The 19,143-nt window shown below is 50.8% G+C and overlaps 1 protein-coding gene across 1 annotated transcript in view; it reads left to right on the top strand.

Annotated features, from left to right (window-relative positions):
* STX6 (syntaxin 6) overlaps nucleotides 1-13,900 on the top strand; it is a 49,274-nt gene extending 35,374 nt beyond the window's left edge. Inside the window, exons 7-8 of the mRNA XM_032393070.1 lie at nucleotides 3,462-3,556; nucleotides 7,986-13,900. Coding sequence (XP_032248961.1) covers nucleotides 3,462-3,556; nucleotides 7,986-8,062 — 172 coding nt within the window. The 3' untranslated portion in view covers nucleotides 8,063-13,900. The remainder of the gene's footprint in view (nucleotides 1-3,461; nucleotides 3,557-7,985) is intronic.
* The last annotated feature ends 5,243 nt before the right edge of the window (nucleotides 13,901-19,143 follow it).

The raw sequence follows: 19,143 nt of genomic DNA, 5'->3' as shown, positions 1-19,143 counted from the left end.
ACGAATGGGAACATGAGACAGACATGGCTGTGTAACCTCCCTGGGGATCTGGGTCCCGGAGAGGATAGGACATGAGCTGACTTCCCTCTGTCATCCCCTGACTCTCCTGCTCCATCAAACGGAACTTCTGCTCTGCATCTTAAACTTTAACTTAATGAAGAAAAGTTTATAAATCTGACTTCAATTAATCAAAAATCTTCCCTCTCAGAAATACAAAGTAAAAACAAAGCAAATGAAAACATAACTGGGTTTGTTTATTTTTTCCTTCAGCACAGTCTCCTTTTGTGCTCAGAAGTAGGACACCAAAAGCATCATTCTTAAATGCTTTCATTTCACAAATTTCTTTCTGAAAAAATAAAAGACTATCCACTAGGATATTTCAGAACCTCTCCTATCTCAGTCTTGAGTTCAGCCTTATACATTCATTCTTCAGAAATTCAAACTGGGTATCTGTTCTGCTGGGAGGTCCCGGGTAGCCATAGAGGAGCAAACAGACTGCATCTCTGCCGTCAGAGAGTTTACCAGTTACTGCCTAGAACAGACGTTCTACAAATGGTGCAAGTCACTAAGAGGTGCAGAGACATAAGGGGGAAGAGTGTGGTGCCTTGAGAGCCCTCGCTCCACTCAAGCTGCAGACCTGACTTAGCCCAGGTCCCTGAGAAGATGTGTGGAACTGGAACCTGAAGGATGCGTGGAAGGTGGCCCGGCGGAGGGGTGAGGGTGAGGGGAGGGTCGACTGGGGGTTAGAGAGAGTGTGAGAGAGTGCATGGGACAGAAAAGTCTGGTTTGTGTAGAGCATGGGGGTAGAGAGGGGGGGTTGCAGAAGTCAAGACGGAGGCCAAGAACAGAGTGGGGAGGCCATTAAGGGGTTAGGACTTTCTCTCCTGAGGGTGATGGGAAACCATGAAGATTGTGTCGGGAGTAATGCCATGGACAGGTTTACATTTGGGGCAGACCCATCTAGCTGTGGTTTAGATGACAAACAATAATGGAGTCAGATTGAAGGCAAGGAGACCAGGGGGAAGCTGGAAGAGCAGGAATCTAGGCATGCGTGTTGAATTTCTGCCTAAAATGCATTCTTCCCCTAAAATTTCAATTTGCGGATGGAAAAGGACTAATTGCCTGACTCCTTGGGGTTCAGTAGATGATAGAGAAGCCTGGCAGACTTCAGTTAAAGATGATAACTTAAACACACCAAACATACCCTTTATGTCACTCCTTCCCTAGAGCCCACTAGGGCACCAGCAGAGGGATCTTTTTATAAAACTTTGTATACCATAAGACCTATGGGGACATAGAACATGAAATAAGAAACAGTAACCATAACATTATAGGTCCTGGAAAGTAGGAAAATGAATGGCTACTGACTCAACAGACCAGAGAAAGCTGAATCCTCCGCCAGCCACAGGGGGCGCCGCGGAGCAAACACAGTTCCCGCCTCGAGCCACCAGCAGGGGAGAGCATTTACTCGTGATAGTGTGAGCCCTGAAGGGTGCGCTCATCACGTTGTGACACAGTCATACTGGAAGGAAGGGGGATGAGTAGTGGGATGGATGCCGGGATGGGGAAGGAGGTGGGAGCAGAGCTAAGCCCTAGCCTTTTTAGAGTCGAGTCAGTAGGACAGGATTCTGGTGTGAGCATGCTCCTTGAACACACGGAAAAGCACCCAGGGACTAGTGGGAGGGGTTGGCAGCACTTGTCCGAGGGTACAGGAAACAGCCGTGGTTTTTTATAAAGAGCCTGAACGTGCTATTTAGCTCTTTAAACTGTGTCTCACTTTGGTAAAAATAATAAGTAAATTAAAAGGAAAGCACCTGGGGCTTGGACTTTGGCCTGTGTTCTCCAGCATTGGTGGCCACTGGCAGCTGTGGCCAGTGAATACATAAAATGTGGCCAGTCTGCATGGAGATGCGCCCTCGGCATAAATGCACACCAGATTTTGAAGACTTCCTATGAAAAAAAAATGTAGCTTGTGAGTGATTTTTTTTTAATATTAGTTACATGTTGGAATGATAATATTTGGGATATATTAGGCCAAATAAAACAGATTATTAAAATTAATTTCATCTTTTTGTTTTAAATGTGGTTACTAGCAAATATTAAGTAGCGTATCGGACTCGCAGTCTGTTTCTTTTGGACAGCGCCGAGTCAGATAGATCTGGGCTAGAAACCTAGTTTAGTGGGTGTCCTTGGGCTGGAGGTTGGGTGCCTGGCCCTTCTGTCCTCAGTAGGAAAAGTCATGCCCAGCATACAAAGGTGGCTCTTGTTTTTCAGTATTTGGCCCTGCCTGGATAGGTCTGCAGCTGCAGGCCGAGATGCTACCAGGATCTTAGATGAGCTAATAGTGTGTTAATTTGGAATTTCAGGTAAGGGACAAAGATCTGTTTATTTAGTTGTCAACATGGAGTTTATTTAATAATTGACTTAATGAGGAGTTGGTTGCCCCGAGTCCTGCAGGCAGTCAGGTGCCTCATGGGGGCACAGACCAAGCCCAGTGGTTTCTAGCTTCCATTGATGCCGTATGTTAGGTTCCACTCTCGGGATAATCATGTGTTAACCCCAAGTTGAAAAGTCTGGAATGTTTAGTCATTTATGAAATAAACACTGCTGGAATAAGAGCATTTTGGTGTTTTCTTTCCCAGCTGCAGCGTGGACAGCAAATACTATTCGCTTCCTGGAGCCGCTTCTCTTAGCGGGCAAACACTGACTTCTCTGTGGGTGTAGACCAGGAGTGCACACGGTCAGGAGCGTCAGTCCCAGGACCTCCCAGCTCTATGACCAAGCACAGAGCGCGTTAAAGGAGATGATTATGCGATTAAGGCGTGTTTAACTCCTATTGGCCATAAAGCGCTTTGTGTTATGACCTGGTGCTCACAAGACCCTGGCAGGGAAGCTACCCCGTTTTACAGACGTGGAAACAGTGCCAAAGTGGGGTGCCTTGTCAAGGTGACAAGGGAAACAAGTGGCAAAGCCTGGTTGTCGGGCTTTGCTTAGCCTCCTCCTCATGTGCTGCACTGCCCCTGAGTTTGTGTTACTATATAGTCAGGTCTACAATTCTAAAGTCTAGAAAGTGCTAAAATCATCTTTTAAAAAGAGTTTTCAGCAAGTTCCTACTACAAAAAACCTGACCTGAACTGACTGCAGCAATGATTCCTCATAGTTTTCTCTGCAGAACTATTACCATGTTTGGCTATGAGGTCCGCCCCGGACGCTGCTCGAGGGCGTTGGCTGACATACAGCACATGTAACTTCGTACTTTTTAAAAATTCCCCAAAATTCTGAAATCAAAAACATATCTTGTGGTAACGATTTTGGATAACAGATTGGGGACTTGCATCGCAAAGTTACGGGTTTTAGGTTTGCTAAAACGGAGGTGTAGATCCTGTTTTAATTCCATGGCCAGTGTATTGCCAAGCCTTTGTGCTGACCAGCTACCCTTCTGTGTCTGCTTCTCTTTCTAGTATGTTGGATGATTTTTCTCACGAGTTGGAGAGCACTCAGTCTCGGCTAGACAATGTGATGAAGAAACTTGCAAAAGTATCTCACATGACCAGTGGTATGTATGGTATTTAAAGCTTAAGAATTCCTACTTAATTCTAGAAACACGGTCTATAGGGTTCTCCTAGGCGTGCCCCTTCAGATCTTTCCTGTGGCACATTTTTGGTCCTGCTTTCCGGTCAGAGAAGGAAGACTAGTATGCACAGGCCTTGTCTGTCGTTTGTGGCCTTCACTTGAGAAGTGGTCTTTGTGTTCCCCCACCGCACAAGGCTGGTGGTGTTGGGTGGCTTATCTCCTGGCGGATCAACTCTCTCTGCAATTAGAAAATCCTTTCTTACTTAATTTTATTTTTTCTATTTCCTTGCCAAAATAGGGAACTTATTATAAAACAGTAATTAAGAAGCCAGTTACTGTTTCTCCTGGACTGACTTTGTTTTATTGAGAAACTCCTACCATTTCAGAATAAGATGGCCTTACAGGTCTAATTTAAATGGCTTTCATTTAAATCCATAGTGAAATACTCCAGCAGGTTTGCATCAGGATGGGGATGAAGAAGTAACAGTTTTCAAATCAGTCACTGTATAGGAAGGTATGTTCCAATGACTCTATTTTTTCTTACTGCAACAGCCCACCTCCCCTGGTACATTAGAAATAATGTTTTATTTTATTCTTTTTTAAAGATTTTATTTATTTGAGAGAGAGTGAGCAAGAAAGCATGAGCGGGAGGAGAGGCAGAGGGAGAAGCAGACTCCCCGCTGAGCAGGAAGCCCGACGTGGGGCTCGATCCCAGGACCCTGAGATCATGACCTAAGCCAAAGGCAGATGCTAAACCAACTGAGCCACCCAGACATCCCAGAAATAGTATTTTTTAAATCAAAGAAAATCCCTTTAGTTGGTGGGGATGGCTTGGTGAAGGGAGGACCTGAGCTGCTCCTTGAGGTGATGTAGATGTTCTTGAACCAGAGCACCCAGCTCCCCCACTGGAACTTCCCCTCTTTCTTGACACGTCATTCTTTGGGTTTCCTCCCATCAGGTCTGTGTTACGGGGTCTAATAGTTTGGACTTTTGAGCTGAGACTTAAATACAAATGTATATTTACTTTCCAGCACTTCAACTCATAGTCAAGTTATAGAACAGTTGTCTGGGGCTCAGCTTCTTATCTGTAAAAAAAATAGGTTGATGCCTTCCTCTCAAGATCATTGTGAAGATTAAATGAAATAATAGTAATTAATGTACAAGTGTTTAACAGTGTCTTCCATATATTAGTACTTACTGTTTGTGTTTTAAAAAAATAGTAAGACAGGCAGAATATGGCCCTACGGGGCAAGGGACCTGTTAGATCCAAGACAGAGGGAAGCTCATAGCCAGACTTCCTTCCTTCTTTCTCTCCAGGGACAAATACCTTTATGCTTCTAGCAAGTCATTGCCGAAAGCACGCACCAGCTTAGTTCATCTTTCACACACTTCAGAGAAAGGTTTGCAAAGCCGCCTTCCTTATTCCTCTGTGTTCTCTCCTCTCCCACCTTCACCCCTCTACTTTAAAAAAAAAAAAATTAATGAAGTATTATATAACAAGTTGAAACACCAGGCCTCTCACTAGTGTATGTATTAGTCACAAAGTCAAGTAGCTACTTCAGCACCAGTTTTGTTTGGGGAAGAGCAAAGAACAAAGATGCACTGTGTCTTTGTTTCTCAGCATTCCGGGTATGAATAATTTAGAAAAGTACTTGCATTGTGATAAGCCGTTCAGTGTGTATAAATAGCACTGAGCCTTGCTTATGCTTTATTCTACTTTATCCTGAAAGAAAAGTTTGGGGAGCAAAGTGGGGACTTCAATTATGTTTGTCTAAGAAAAAGAGCCAGGAAACAGAGCATTCAGCCTGAAAGGCCGTTCAGTTTGGACAGCTTGCCTGGGGTTTTCATTTTAATCTTTGCTCGCTCCCAGAAGAAAGCTCGCTCAGGGCCTCCCGCACGGTGCCGGCTTCGGTTTGACAACAGGGCAGTTCGTATTTGTCTCTGTTCACCTCCCTAACTTTTGGGCAAGTTCAGTACCTTTCAGTCCCTACGTAAAGTATATCAAGACCTACTGAAGTTCGATGAGGCGGTCATTGAGCAGGCACAGGACACCTGCCCTCCCTGCGGCTGGCTGCTCCACAGAGATCAGCCAGGATGCCACACCTGCCTTTTCGAGTGACCCAAGGAAAGTATATTCTTTTGAGCAGATACAGAGGATTTCTTCCCCTCGCTTTCCAAAATTCTGTCGTCGTTCTTTTCTCTTTAGGGAAGAAAAACATACTGGAAGGGGGAAAAAAACTTGCCACTGGAGTTCTCTTTGTTCCTATCTGACTTTTTGAAACAGGTCTTGACCTTGCCGAGCTGGTTAGGCTTTTCACTTGAGAGCACAGAAGCCTTCGTGGTTAGTACTCCCCCCTTCTGGGGAGAAGTCAGCTGGGGTAACAGCTCCCAGAGCTTACCTGGGTCCTGCTTCGAAGCAGCAGCTTAGCCCTGCAGAGGAAGATGGCTTTCAAAGAGCGGTCCTGGGTTGTGCTGGCTTGAGTGACCCAACTTCTCGATGAAAACCCCGTTTAATGCAGTTGGGGAAGAGGAAGTGATTGGAGGTGGGAGGGGATTGGGTAGAGCCTGGTGGAAAGCCAAAAAGTAGAAAACCAGTTCAATATTGGGAATCCGGGTTTGAGAAAGGCAGGATGGGGGGAGGGGCAGGGATCTGTATGAGGTTGGGGGGTGGGGGTGGTTAGGAAGCAATTACCTTGACTGTTTTGTCCTGGAAGAATATTGATTAATCATTTTAATGAGAGTGTTTTTAAATTATCATAAACATTTTTAAATAGATGAAAAATGCTGGATACTCAAGTTTTCTTGGCCAGTGAAGCGATAAACAGATTATTATCTGATAGGTTGATTCTGCCTCCCATGCCCATTGGACTAGTTCCTGTTCAGATAAGGAACCGACAGATTTGCGGTCTTTGCCCTAAGCACACTAAGTGAGTTTCTAGCACGTCGGAAGTAGAACAAGGTGATCGCCACTAAGAAGGTACTTGCTTTGCGTACTGTCGGTTGGTGGCTGTCTGTTGCCCGGTTCTAAGATTGTGCTCTCCACGGCATTTAAATAATTTAAGTCCTTGGTTCGTGGACTTAGCATTGCTTTGTAGACAGTTTGGCAGTCTCCTTTCCTAGATTCAAACCTTTATGTAGTGTGAGTCTCGATCGCTGTGGTGTGCCACAATCTGCAGGCTTTCCAATAAACTTTTTTTTTTTTAAGATTTTATTTATTCATTTGAGACACAGAGATACAGAGAGAGAGAGAGAGAAAGCATGAGCAGGGAGAGAGGCAGAGGGAGAGGGAGAAGCAGGCTTCCCGCAGAGCAGGGAGCCCGATGGGGGGCTCGATCCCAGGACCCTGGGATCATGACCTGAGCCGAAGGCAGACGCTTAACCGACTGAGCCACCCAGGCGCCCCTTTCCAGTAAACTTTTGATGAATCAGTAAACCTTTATATTTCTGTTTAAATGGAGTGATCTTTTCTAGCCATGGAACTATGTTTTCATAGGCCAGTGAAATTCTATCAGTATGACCCTATGTGGAAAATGCAGGACTCGTCTACGGAAAGACCGTGTGTTCTTTCTACACCTGCACAAGTTAAGGAGGCATCCTAGGCCCCATGCCCAGCCTGGCCCAGCCCAGAGTGTGTGAGGGTATTCGTGTTCACGCTCACAAAGCCCTGCCAGGCAGCCTCTGGGCAGCGTGACGAGCCCGCAGTCAGGGTTGTGGGTGCAGCGGGGGCTCCGCTGGGGCCTGTGTGTGCCCTCCTGCCCCTCGAGCCCCCTTGCTCTCGGCCGTTTAGATGGACTCTAACCACTTTGCTTCCGGTGCTTGTCCTCAAGTGTCGGTAGGGCAGAAGGTTTCAGAGAAGACATTCCACTTTCCTTTACAGGTAAGCTGTGTAAGTTACTGGTTAAGTGATCTCACTTCTTTCCGGACAGGTGTGGGGTAATGTTGATCATGCTCTTGATCCCCAGAGCTTGCCTTTTCAGCTCCTCGTTTCCTGAAGTGACCAGCAGGCGCTTTTATCCTCTTTCCATCCTCCCATAGTGCTCACTGAGTGTTGTTGAATGAAATGATTTGACTTCGGTAGGAGATGAAAGCAAACGGGCTTTGATCCGTAACGCCGATGCCGACCCCTTCCCAGGGACATGGTGCCCACCAGCAGCAAGCTGAGCGCCGCAGGTTGTAATTAAAGGCTTGCGACACAAAGCACGTACTTACTAGAGGCCCGTTGTCAGGAGACTGGCAGAGCTGTGGATGCACACGCGGAGCAGGCCAGGGTACCCGAGCCCCGGGCAGGCTCCAGAGCCTCTGCGTGCCCGGCGTGTACACATCCTGTCCCCTCCCTGCTCCAGGGCGTGCGTGTGACTGTACCTGGGGGAGCGTGGCGTCGTGAGCGCTGATGCTTGTGTCCTGCCTTCCAGATCGGCGCCAGTGGTGTGCCATCGCCGTCCTCTTTGTGGTCCTGCTGGTCGTGCTGGTCTTCTTCTTAGTGCTGTGACGGCGGCCCGGCACGGCTCCTCCTGCTCACGAGCCCCAGGGGGGGCGGGAAGCAGCACCCCAGCGTTGCCGTCTCTTCACACTCCTCTCTGGAAAACACAGCCTGCACTGACTTCCCTCCTTGTGACCCCACCACTGAGACAGCTGCTCTGACCCGGCGCTGGCAGGGCCGCTGGGAAGAGGAAGCGACGACTGTGCGCTCCCGGGGCCGCCTGTCCTGTTCCGAGGACGGCTTGGCACTGCTTTGCCTCCGGGGCCTTGGGCCCCCAGGACAGCCTCTGAGGAATCCGGAGAAGTTTGCAGACTCCACTAGCGCTTGCTATTGCTCATTCCATCCATCTTTGGCAGCTCCCTCCTGCCCCCAGCTCGGACAGCACACCGCTGTCCCATCCCTGAGAGCGCCATCGGGAGTGCAGGCTCCCGGGCAGGTCTCATTTCCCATTGCGGCAGCGGCCCTTGGCCCCCCGAGAGCTGGCTGCTAATGGGGACGCTAGGCCCAGAAGCAGTTTGTGACAAAAAACGCAGTGATCCATTTTTCAGGGATAAGTGCTGGGATAAAATTGCTTTTCCAGGCTCATTATTCTGTGGTAGAAATAACTAATGGAAAATAACGGAAAGCACTAGGCTTTGGGGGTGCTAACAGCTGGTGGCTTGAACCGAAGGGAGGAGAGGGCAGCAGGACCCAGGGTTTGCACAGCTGAGGGAAGGGTGGGTGAGGTTGCCGGAGGTCAGAGCCTTGCCAAATTCATGTTGCTGTCCTGGTGCACCTTGTATTTTGAGGACGCCCCTTACCCGTATGGCGCAGCTCAGCCGTACACTTGGATGGTCTGGATCCGGGGCCAGCCTCATGGCCGGTTAGGTCATTCCTGTGGCACTCTGCATTGGGGGTGGGGGTGGGGGGTTAGTACATTGGGAGTACGGCGACACTCAGAAACCATAATGACCAAAAAGGCTAGTTCTGGACCGGACTTTTCTTACCCTGTGAGTAATGGCAAGAATGGGTAGGTGAACTTGGGTGGGGTTTTTTTTTTTCCCCTAAGATGACAACTCAGTTTTTTTATCATCCAGCCAAATAACTGAGCCAATCCAAATTTAAAGAACGGATGCTTTAATTGAGTTTTAGTAGCTGAAACTGCTGAGATGCTAAACTTCAAGCTTCCGATGATTTTTTAAACGCCTCCAGCGTCCCGGCGTCTGTAGGATATTTTTATAACCTCCCCGATGCCGTCACCGATGTTGAAGCAGCAGCTGACCCGGAGCCCTGCAGCAGGGGCCACGCTCTCCCCCTCCACCTTCTGCACTTGGAAAGCACAGCAACGTCTGGATAGAGCTCTAGCTTTGACTTCCTGTTTCCTCATCTGTTGGGGCCCATTCCTCAGCGCACTCTTTTTTTTTTTTTCCTTTTTTTCATGTTTTGTCTATTTCTTGGGGTTTTTTGTTTGTTTGTTTATTTGCTTTGGGCTTCCTCCCCCCCTTTTTTGTGATTTACAATGATGTACTTGCCCAGCTGACTTATGAATTGCACTTTTTAATAAATATTTGTAACAATTTTTTAAAGAAGGGTATTTTCTCATGGTTAGGATCATGGTAGGTAAGGAAATCTGCCTCCTAATGAAAGCTAAAAGCAGATTTATAAAACTAAAAGGGTGGTTGACATCCATGTTTACATTCAACTCTATTTGATATATAAATAAGTTATTTTTTTCAAATTAGCAAAAAAAAGATAACTACAAAGGGCTTCAGACGTAGGGTACTAGATTATTTGTTTTACAAGTTTTGAGACTCATTCAAATAGTCTTCTCTAAACTTAAAACAGGGATGGTCCTTAGATTTGCATTAAAACGTACAGGTCTTTGTTCATCATAAATGGGGACCTTGTCTCAGTACTGTAATCCACAATCCGCATTACCAGAGGCAGCCGGCAGCCTAATGACCTATATGATCATGCCATTTAAAAGCCATGCTCTTCTCCTGCTATGACCAGGTTTATTGTGTCCCACACAACTAACTGTCATGTGTGTCCGTGGGGCTTGTTGGGAACATGGCTGGTCATTAATGAGTAAGATGCTTCCCTGAGGTCGGGGGGTGGGCGGGTGGAGGGGCGGGCCAAGTGTTGTGACCCGGAGACTTAATTACTAAATGTCTGGATAGATTTAGAATCGGCATGATGACCTCACTTAATTTCAAGTGTTTGCTAAATAGTGGCTATTGTAGACCAGACTCCCGCTGAGGCTGACTAGGGAATTATTTAGGAGGAGAAAGTTTACTTTAAAATACAAGCGCTGCCCGCATTCTCTCCGCGGGCGCCCCTGTCTCCGCACCTCAAAGGAACTGCTCTTTAACAGGGCAGCCTCTTACCGTAATTGTCCGGTAATTGTCCGCGCCAGCTCTGCCCCAAGCAGAGCTTCGGCCCCGCCAGCCTGATCCTGGTCTGACCCTGTTGTGCCCGAACTGGGCATCACTGTAGACGTCTCCGCTCAGAATGCAAACCAGGGCAGTCCGAGGGAACAAGCCAGGGGCTTAGGTTGATTTTTGGGGATAAGTGTTTCCTCATCAGCGATCCTAACACTGCCGGGCTTTCGGGGGCACCTACGTGGCCCCCTGCCCGTAGAATGGGGAGAGAAGTAGACCCTGGTGACCCTCTGCACTGCTTACAGGCACATCCTGCAGCGTGTGGGCTTTTTCCTGCAGCCTCCGCTCCTCGACACATATCATTTCTAAGGAACTGGCAGAATATGATGGATACAAGAGAGCTCAGCTTACGTTTATCGGTTTATTGGAAGAACGTTTTTCTAATCAGCTGATTTGGGGGATAGGTTGGGGGGAATGAACCATTGAGAGAGTTTGCCAGAGTGGGGATCCAGCTGGAAAACTGAAATACCTTTAGTTTTTAGTCCTAATTTTTCATCTTGCCTTTGTGCGGACTGCGCGCTCCCAGCGCTCTGTGGGTGCCCGCTGCTGGGTGGCAATTGGAAGTCACAGCGTGTGTTACACGAGGATCTTCACGCCAGAGCCGAAGGGGGAGAAACTTGGTGGCTTGCCCATTATTCTCTGCTTTTAGCCAGAGTTAAACAGACTGATGGGTCTGGTAGCCAACCACTTGGCAACTCCCACTCCTTCTCACCTCGTGAGATTCAGGGCTGTGAAGAGAAATCTAGTCTAACTCCAACAGAAATCTGTCTCTGCGAAGTGTTTTACCTTCTGTAAGTGAAGGTGGCAGAGCCAAGATCTTTCTTTTGGTAATTTCCCTGGCTATAAAGTGAGACCGTTACCTTTCTAGAGGATTCACAGCATTTGAAGATCTAGGAACTGAATTACATAGAGGAGCTGCTTTTCAGCTCAGTGGGCTCGGACAGCGTGGCTTCGCCTCGTGCTGCAGGATGAACTTGGAAGCAGAACGGCGGTGGGCCGGCCGAGAAGCGCAAGTTGTAAAACACGGCATGCACTACCTCCCTTTGTCTTCCTCTCGCTGCCATGTCTTTCTTATTTTTTCAGAAGAACGCTTTTGAAAAGCACGTTCTTTCTCCATCAAGAGCAGAGAGGGGAAACCAGAGGGCTCGCAGACTTCCAGCCCCTGCGGCCTGCGGCGCCGTCCCGTCCAGTCCCTGCAGGAGGATGGCGCCCAGTGAATGGCCCCGGGCGGCCGGCGTGGGCGCAGCGGCGGGCTTCTCCCGGGGCCTCTGCTTCTGAGCGGGGGGCAGCTGCGGCCCCGGGCTGGCCTGTCCAGCTGTCCTTACCCGGCTCCCAGCCCTCACAGACATGCTTGCGCTTCCAGTGAGGAGGTCTTACTCTTGCAAGGCCCGCGCCAGGCCGTTATGGAAGCGCGGACACCAGCCTCGCCGTGGGCCCCTTGCTGTGACGCTCACTGCGAAGCTGCTGTCGGCTGTCAGGGCCAGAAAATCAAGAGAATTCCGAGTAGAACAGCCGTCAGATGAGAAGAGCAGTGCAGAGAACCTCCGAGGCTCCGGCTCTTGAGGCCCAGTGCCGGGTCACTCACGGCGGGGCCGAAACCCCAGGCTCGCTGGCTCCTGGGGTCAGCAGCCCCGACGGTGCCCTCAGGAGGCCTTGGAGCCCCCAGCTCAGCTCCTCCAACAGACATGGGGGGCATTTGCAGCGCTGCATGCTGGACTTGGCCCCAGGGACAAGCGACCTCGGTGATGTAACAAGGTAGGCTGGTAGTGACCTGTCGTGTGCACCCCTCACCCCAGCCATTTGGTGTTTTTTGCTTTTGGACGAACACTGAAGCTCTGAAAGCTCCCGGGGGGTCTTGCCATGGTGCTGCCATCTACCTTTAGGCGGCAGTTCTTCATGATGTTCTGGTCTCTGCAGAGAACAGGTGTGTGGTGAGGCAGGGAAGGAAGAAAAAGAACTTGGTTTCCCTGCGACATAAGCTAATGTGTTGGTGCTGTTTTCCTTCCCATGTGACCTTTGTCCAGAAATGCCCTTCCCCAAGGCTGTGTAGACGGGAACTGTGCTGAGAGGGTGATTTGTCCCAGTCACCTGCCCAGCTGCTTGGCGTGGACCTGTGAGAAAGTATATTTTATCCCTTTTTTTTTTTTTTAAGGTTATGAGTTCTTGAACCCAGAAGCCACTCGATTATCCAGGGGGTGATAGAAATAAGACCCCCCGGCCTCACTGTTCACTGAGCAAAGCTCTCGGGCCTTGTGGTGTAGCCGCGTGTCAGCCGGGCGCTATGCACGAGCCGGGCGCTATGCACGAGCCGGGCTTTCTGCCAGCCCTGGGCCAACGTTCACCGTTGTTCTTTCTGCTCTGCACAAAGTGGGCTTTAGCTGAGACCCTGCTCCCAAACGGGAATCGCAGCCCTGTGGGTAAAGTGCGCCCTGGGAGAGGCAGATGTCCTAGTCCTCAGGAAAAGAAAGTATCTGTGCAGGGCGGGGAGAGGCCAGCCAGGTGTCCCCCACTAGAATGAGTGACTGGAACTTGTTTGTAAGCTGGATGTGGTTCCGTCCTAGCTCGACCCGGGCTGGGAGAACACCCTGGGTAAGGGCGGCCTGGAAACCAGGAAAGGGCCAAAGACAGCAAGCTGTAAATGATTGTGGATTCATTTTTTTGTAAGTGGAAAAATATGCTTTCACTGGCTCATTTGTAATCAGAAATCAGTGTAATGGAAAAGTCAAATGTATAATACCTGGCAGGACTCAGCAAGATTAAACCGTTGTATTTTTCTTCGAAGGATAAATAACCTACAGCGTTTCATTTTTAAATAACTAGAAGGTACAAACTAAAGAAGTGAGATCAAAGATAGAATTGCAAATGCCTGGGTGATTTCCAGATGGCCCCCCCACTCCCCAGTCCTCATGAGAAGAGCCCGGTAGTCCTGGTGCCAGTTTACGCCCCTCGCCACAGGTAGATGCGTTCTTTTTCTACAGGCCAGGTTTCCAAGTGTGGTGTGGGCCCAGCCTCGGCGGCATCGCCCCGGAGCTTGCTAGAAATGCAGGTTCTCGGGGCTCCCCTCGGCTCTGCTGAATCACAAACTCTGGGGTGTTCAAAAGCCCTCCAAGGGCGTTCTGACGCCCAGTCTAGTTTCAGAATCACTGCTACTGCATCGTGGAATTTAGGCTACAGTAAACCATCCCTGCATAATAAAACCTCTTCCACAGCTTTGTGTGTAATCCTGACATTAAACGAACTGATGACACTATAAACTTGAAAACTTTTTAAAAATACTTGTGTAAGAAGAATCTCAACTAGCCGTCTTTCAAAGTGGTATTTTTACACCCTGAAGTCTATTAGTAATGTTTCTTACTTCTGCTCTTGAAATCATGTTATAGCTGTACAAAGAATACTGTTCAGTATTAAAGGAGAAATGGAGAAACCATGACCTTTGTCTTGGGCTATTGTTTTGTTGTGTTTAAGTTCTGTTGGTTTTTGTCTTTGTTTTTGTTTCCTTTCATACCTACACACACACCCTCCTTCTGCCCCTACTAATAAACACGGACACACGCGTACGCCTGGGGTGAGGAAAGTGTGTGGCTGTTAGAAGATCTGAATTATAAATTGGGCTTTCTTTGGCTGGGCAAGTCACATGAATTATTAAACCCCAAAATAACCACACTATGTATTCAAAATACCATACAGCACAGTTTCAGTTGGGACAAGGAGTGTGTGGGGAGCAGAGAAACCCGACCTGAGTCTTATTCCCCCCTCACCGAAGTGTTGGCCAACAAGAATATTGGCCATCCCGGTTGGCAGTTGAAAGAACCTGCCTTCAGTTCTGTGTGGGACAAGGTGACGAGGCTACATAAGCTCCTTGAGGACACGGACCTTCATCATTTCACTTGTCATCATCCTCCTCACTCCTATTAACCGAACACCTTCTGTGTGCCTGGCACTGTTCTAGGTACTTCGTCTATACTAATGCAGATGATACTTAAAATGGCTGTATGAAATAGTGAAGTTTCCTCATCTAATACTATTTCAAATGCGCAGATGAGGAACCTGGGACACAAGTTATTTCTCAAGGTCACACAGCTGATGAGAAGCAGAGCTACTTACTATGCCCCCGGCGCCGAGCACAGAAATTGGGACATCAGTGCTTCGTGAGTCCCCAGTTTGACTTCCCCCCAAATGTAACAGCAAGGAGGGTTAACACAAACCAACCTATAACCAGCCTTGCTGGAGGAGTGAGTGCTTATTTTGAGAGTTCTAGTTAATATCTGAGGAGGAAGGGATTTAGGGGGAAGAAATGGTTACGTGTGCTCGCTGATAAAAGCAAATCAGCCCCCCATCCCAGCCCGAGGAAGCGCGGACTGTCGCGTGTGGACGGAGGGGAAAAGGCAGGCGTCTACAAGGCTGAGGGTTCTGGACCGACCAGCACTTGACTCCACTTCCACTGGAGGCTCCGCTTTGCAGCAAAAGAGTGATTTGCCGTCTTTCAAAAGGTCCCCACTGGCTACAAATCTTACATAAACTCACTGAAAATACAAGACCTGAGGCAAAAATTAAACTCGTAGGAAGGGAAGGCCGTACTGCCATAATGTTGCACCGTCCAAGAGGACACAGTTCAGATCTATAAACCTTGATCCTTGGCACCTCTGGGGTCTCCCGTGTCTGGAAGCACCTTCTACCCAGGTGACACTGATAACTGGAACATTAGTGGAGTCTCCATTTGGTGCAGATGCAGGCAGTCTGAGCACAAACATCCCCACCAATAAACCCCTCCGCGGGTGATGGGTTCCAGAAGCTTGGATGTGAGAAATCCAAATCCAACCTTTCTGACCTCTGTAATGGTATTCCCTTTCCTCACCACACCATCAGATGCATCCTGTCTGCTTTCACAAAAGTTCACACTAGGATTGGCCAGCCTTTGGGAGGGGGCCATCAACTCCTAGGAAGAAATTTCTCAAATTTTATATCTAATTAGCAGCTGAAACTTTCAGCCAACATTTGATGAGAATCTGATGGGCTGGCAGGTCTTTGACGAAGGCGTCCGGGACATGATGAGTGAAATTTCTGTCTCCCATTTAATTCCCACAACCCCATGAGGGAAATCCTTTCGAAGCCCACTTTATACCTGAAAACAGGCATGGAGCAATTAAGAATCTGCCCCAGAGTTCCATGAGGAAGTGGTAGAGGCAGGATGAGAACCCAGGTCTGACTGGACCCTCATGAAGCCAGCCTCCCTTCAGACAAAAAAGGCGCCGTTCAGATTTGAGGGGTGGCAAGCATTTCGGGAAGCCGTCTTTCTAACCCAAGAAGCAGTAAAAGCTGAGGCGAGAACAAGGAATGAAAAGAGCTGTAGTATGAGTCAGCGGTGGGTTAAAGCGCTGAGCTGGAAGTGCTGAAGATAAAACCCGGATACCAGGTGCCTTGGACTTGACCACATCTCTAACCCTATATGCCCGCTGTAGGCTTCAAGAAGTCTACTCGTCAAGGACCTCAAGCAGGTTAGCCTTGCTGATAAAAATGTTTTGGAGCTTTTATTTGGCTGGAAATGTGCAAAAAGTAAGTGAGCCCAGCTCATTATATGAACTCAGAAAAGCCTGGAGACTCAGTCTGCGGAGCCCAGGGTGAGAAGCAACGTTGTGGCATCTGAACGGCCCCCACAGCACCCAGCATTCCTTGCTCCTGAGGGATGGAGGCTGGTGAGCCCACGGCTGGCTCTTCTGGGAAGCTTTCTGCTCACCAGGTGGAGTGGGGCCTCCTGCCTGGCGCTTCCATTGTAGGCCTTGGCACACTGGTTTGTCTCTTTTCACAGCTGTAGCTGTCTCCACCCTGGGGACACGGGCATCCCAAGGGCAGGGCAGGCCTCTCCCCAGTACCTGGCACCTGGCCAGACCCCTAAGGACAGCCCCACACTGCGAGTCGGGGCCTGAGCCCAGATTGCAGAAGGACGAGACAAAGGCAGCCCCAGCGGGGCAGCCGGGCAGCCACAGGAGAGCCCCGGATGTCCTCCAGGCCTGGCAGGGCAGCTGTTAAAGCCGGGCTGTGTGGGCAGAGATTCAGAGCCAATGCCAGCAGCCCCTTCCTCGGGGCCCAGGACTCCGACCTGGCCAAGCCCACAGCCTGAGAAAGCTGCGCAGAGCTTCGTGCCAAGGAAGGCTGCTGCCATTTCTAAGCAGGTGCTCTGGCTCTGTGGGAAGAAGGGAAACTTCAGGGAGGATGGCGGGGAGGGAGAGAGGGAGGGAAGGAAGGGGATCCGGTGACAGCAGGACCTTTTGAATAGCTCCAGGACCAGCCTGGGGATTTGGGGCGGGAAGTGGGTTGCGCAGATGGACAAGGGAAGTCCAGTTGTTGCCAGGTGAGTTTGGTGGAGGATAAGCAAGAAATGCTATTTGAAAAGAGCCACAATAAAGAGTGCTTGTACCTGATTATATGGGAGCTAAGGAAAGGGGGCCAAAGTCAGCATGCAGGTGTCCTGGAATGCTTCCCAGGACAGGCACCCCTGACATTTCTGAAGGCCGCCAAGGAGTCCATGGCGGACAAGGGGAAGGATGTTCCAGCAAGGGCACAGGAATACGCGCACAAAAGGGGTGAGGGCGTGGATCTGCAGCGTGGCCAGATCAGGGAACCAACAGCCCAAGCTCCTGGCGATACATACCCTCGGGGGAATCCCACTGCACTGAAGCTAGTTTGAAGGAGCAGCAAGTCCAGTCACATCATTATACCCTGCCCCTGGGACAAGGATGGAGGATGGAGGATGCCTCTTCCCCCCCACCCCCCCGCCCCAGACCAGGCACATTCAGTCCAGGAAGGTTTCCGCAGCCTCCTGAGGCAAGGCGCCACCCGAAGAAGTCCGCACGTGGAGTGTGGGGTATCAGAGGCCCGAGGCAGCCTTCCTGGGCCTTAGCCCCAAGGGTGTTTTTTTTGTGCCCCCTGGAGCAGGGTCTTTTTTTTTTTTTTTTTTAAGATTTTATTTGACAGAGAGAGACACAGCAAAAGAGGGAACACAGGTAGGGGGAGTGGGAATGGGAGAAGCAGGCTTTCCATGGAGCAGGGAGCCCGATGCAGGGCTTGACCTGAGCTGAAGGCAGACGCTTAACGACTGAGCCACCCAGGTGCCCCTGGAGCAGGGTCTTAACGACCCTTTAAATTACAACTCAGGACACCCCCAGCCCTGGAAGAGGCGGTTCTCAAACAAAACCTACACTTGCTTGTGCGAAGCACTGATATTCTTTTAAATGTTGGTCTCGACCGATTTTGTGACCCATGAGTGGGTTACACCAGCGTTTTGGAAACACTGTACTGGAAAATGATTTGTCCCCCACCCCCACCCCACCCCCGCAGGGAAGTGGGAGGGCCAATGCCATTTCCCCCACCCCAAGAAAAACAGAAGGGAACCCCTCACACCCACCCTGGTGAAGGTCAGCGGCGGGTGGGCCCAGCTGGGTGTCCCGGGCCAGCGCTGCACCCCGCCATCCGTGAGGTCCAGGAGGGGTGCTCGAGGGCCTCCGGATGAGGTGAGCCCCACAGGGTCCCAGGAGGGAGGACGCATGAAGGCTGGGAATCGCACAGGGCCCGGTTCAAATCCAACCTCCGCTAGTTGTTTGCAGTGTAACCTTGGATAAGTAATTTAACCTGAATCTCAGGCCCCCTAGTTTGTAACCCCGAGATAAGTATTCCTCCCTCACAGAGTTGCTGGAAGGATTCAGAATTGAATCCTTGATGTCCCCAACAGAGCTCTGGAGTATTTGAAGAGCAGATGGAGCAGGCACAGCGACTGCACGCCCTTGAATTAACCTTGATTTCCAAAAATCGAGCCGTGCCTGCGGTTTCTCCATCCTGAGACTGGGGACACTGCGCGCACCGGGTCCCCATTCCTGCGCCACCCCCCCCCCACCTCCCCACCCCCACCCCCGCCTGCGGGTCCTGAGTCACCTCACTTCCCGTCCCATCCCGCTCACCGGCTCCAGCCCGCCGCGGTCACCACGCAGTCCTCCGGGCTGTCCGCTCCCCGCCCCCGCCCCCAGCCGTGCGTCCCTCGAAGGCAAAGTGGGGGCCAGCCTCTTCCCGGCCCCCGGCGCCCAGTAAGCTGTCCTGTGTGTGTGCGCGTGTGCGTGTTAGGGGCTGGGGGCGTGTAACCCCCCCACACACACACACACCCCCACACACACACACACACGCCTCCAGCCTCTGGCAAACTTCCGGCGGCAGCCGTCCGGCGGCTCTAACCGAGGCCGGGCCAGGCGGGGCAGTGCGCGCCGAGCCGCGTCTCCGGCCCGGGCCCCCGCCGAGGCCAGGAAGGACGGCGCGGGGATGGCGGCGCGAGGGCGCGAGGGCGCGAGGGCGCACGGGCGGAGAGCCAGCCGCCTGCGAACCGCCGGGACCCGCGGGACTTGCAGGCGACACGCGCGTCCGGGCAGAGAACCTCGGCGGTCCCGGTCGCTCGCGCGCGCCCGAGTTCGCTCCCCCCCTTCCCAGGGCCCCCGGCTCCGGGCGCGCCGTGCGCGGACATGTCCTCTCGCCTCCCGCCGGCCCCTCCGCCACCGAGAAGAGGCGCCCTGAGAAGTTGCAACGGGCGACGGTGGGAGCGCGGCCGGCCCACGACCGCCCTTCCCTCCCTTCCCTCCCAGGCCTGCGCGCCCCGCGCCCTCTGCGTCTCACCTTGCTCCCCACCCCCAC

Source organism: Phoca vitulina, unplaced genomic scaffold, assembly GCF_004348235.1.
Source record: "Phoca vitulina isolate PV1807 unplaced genomic scaffold, GSC_HSeal_1.0 scaffold71, whole genome shotgun sequence".
Taxonomy (NCBI): Eukaryota; Metazoa; Chordata; class Mammalia; order Carnivora; family Phocidae; genus Phoca; species Phoca vitulina.
Note: the sequence above shows the minus strand (reverse complement) of the source record. Positions and strands in the feature narration are given on the sequence as shown.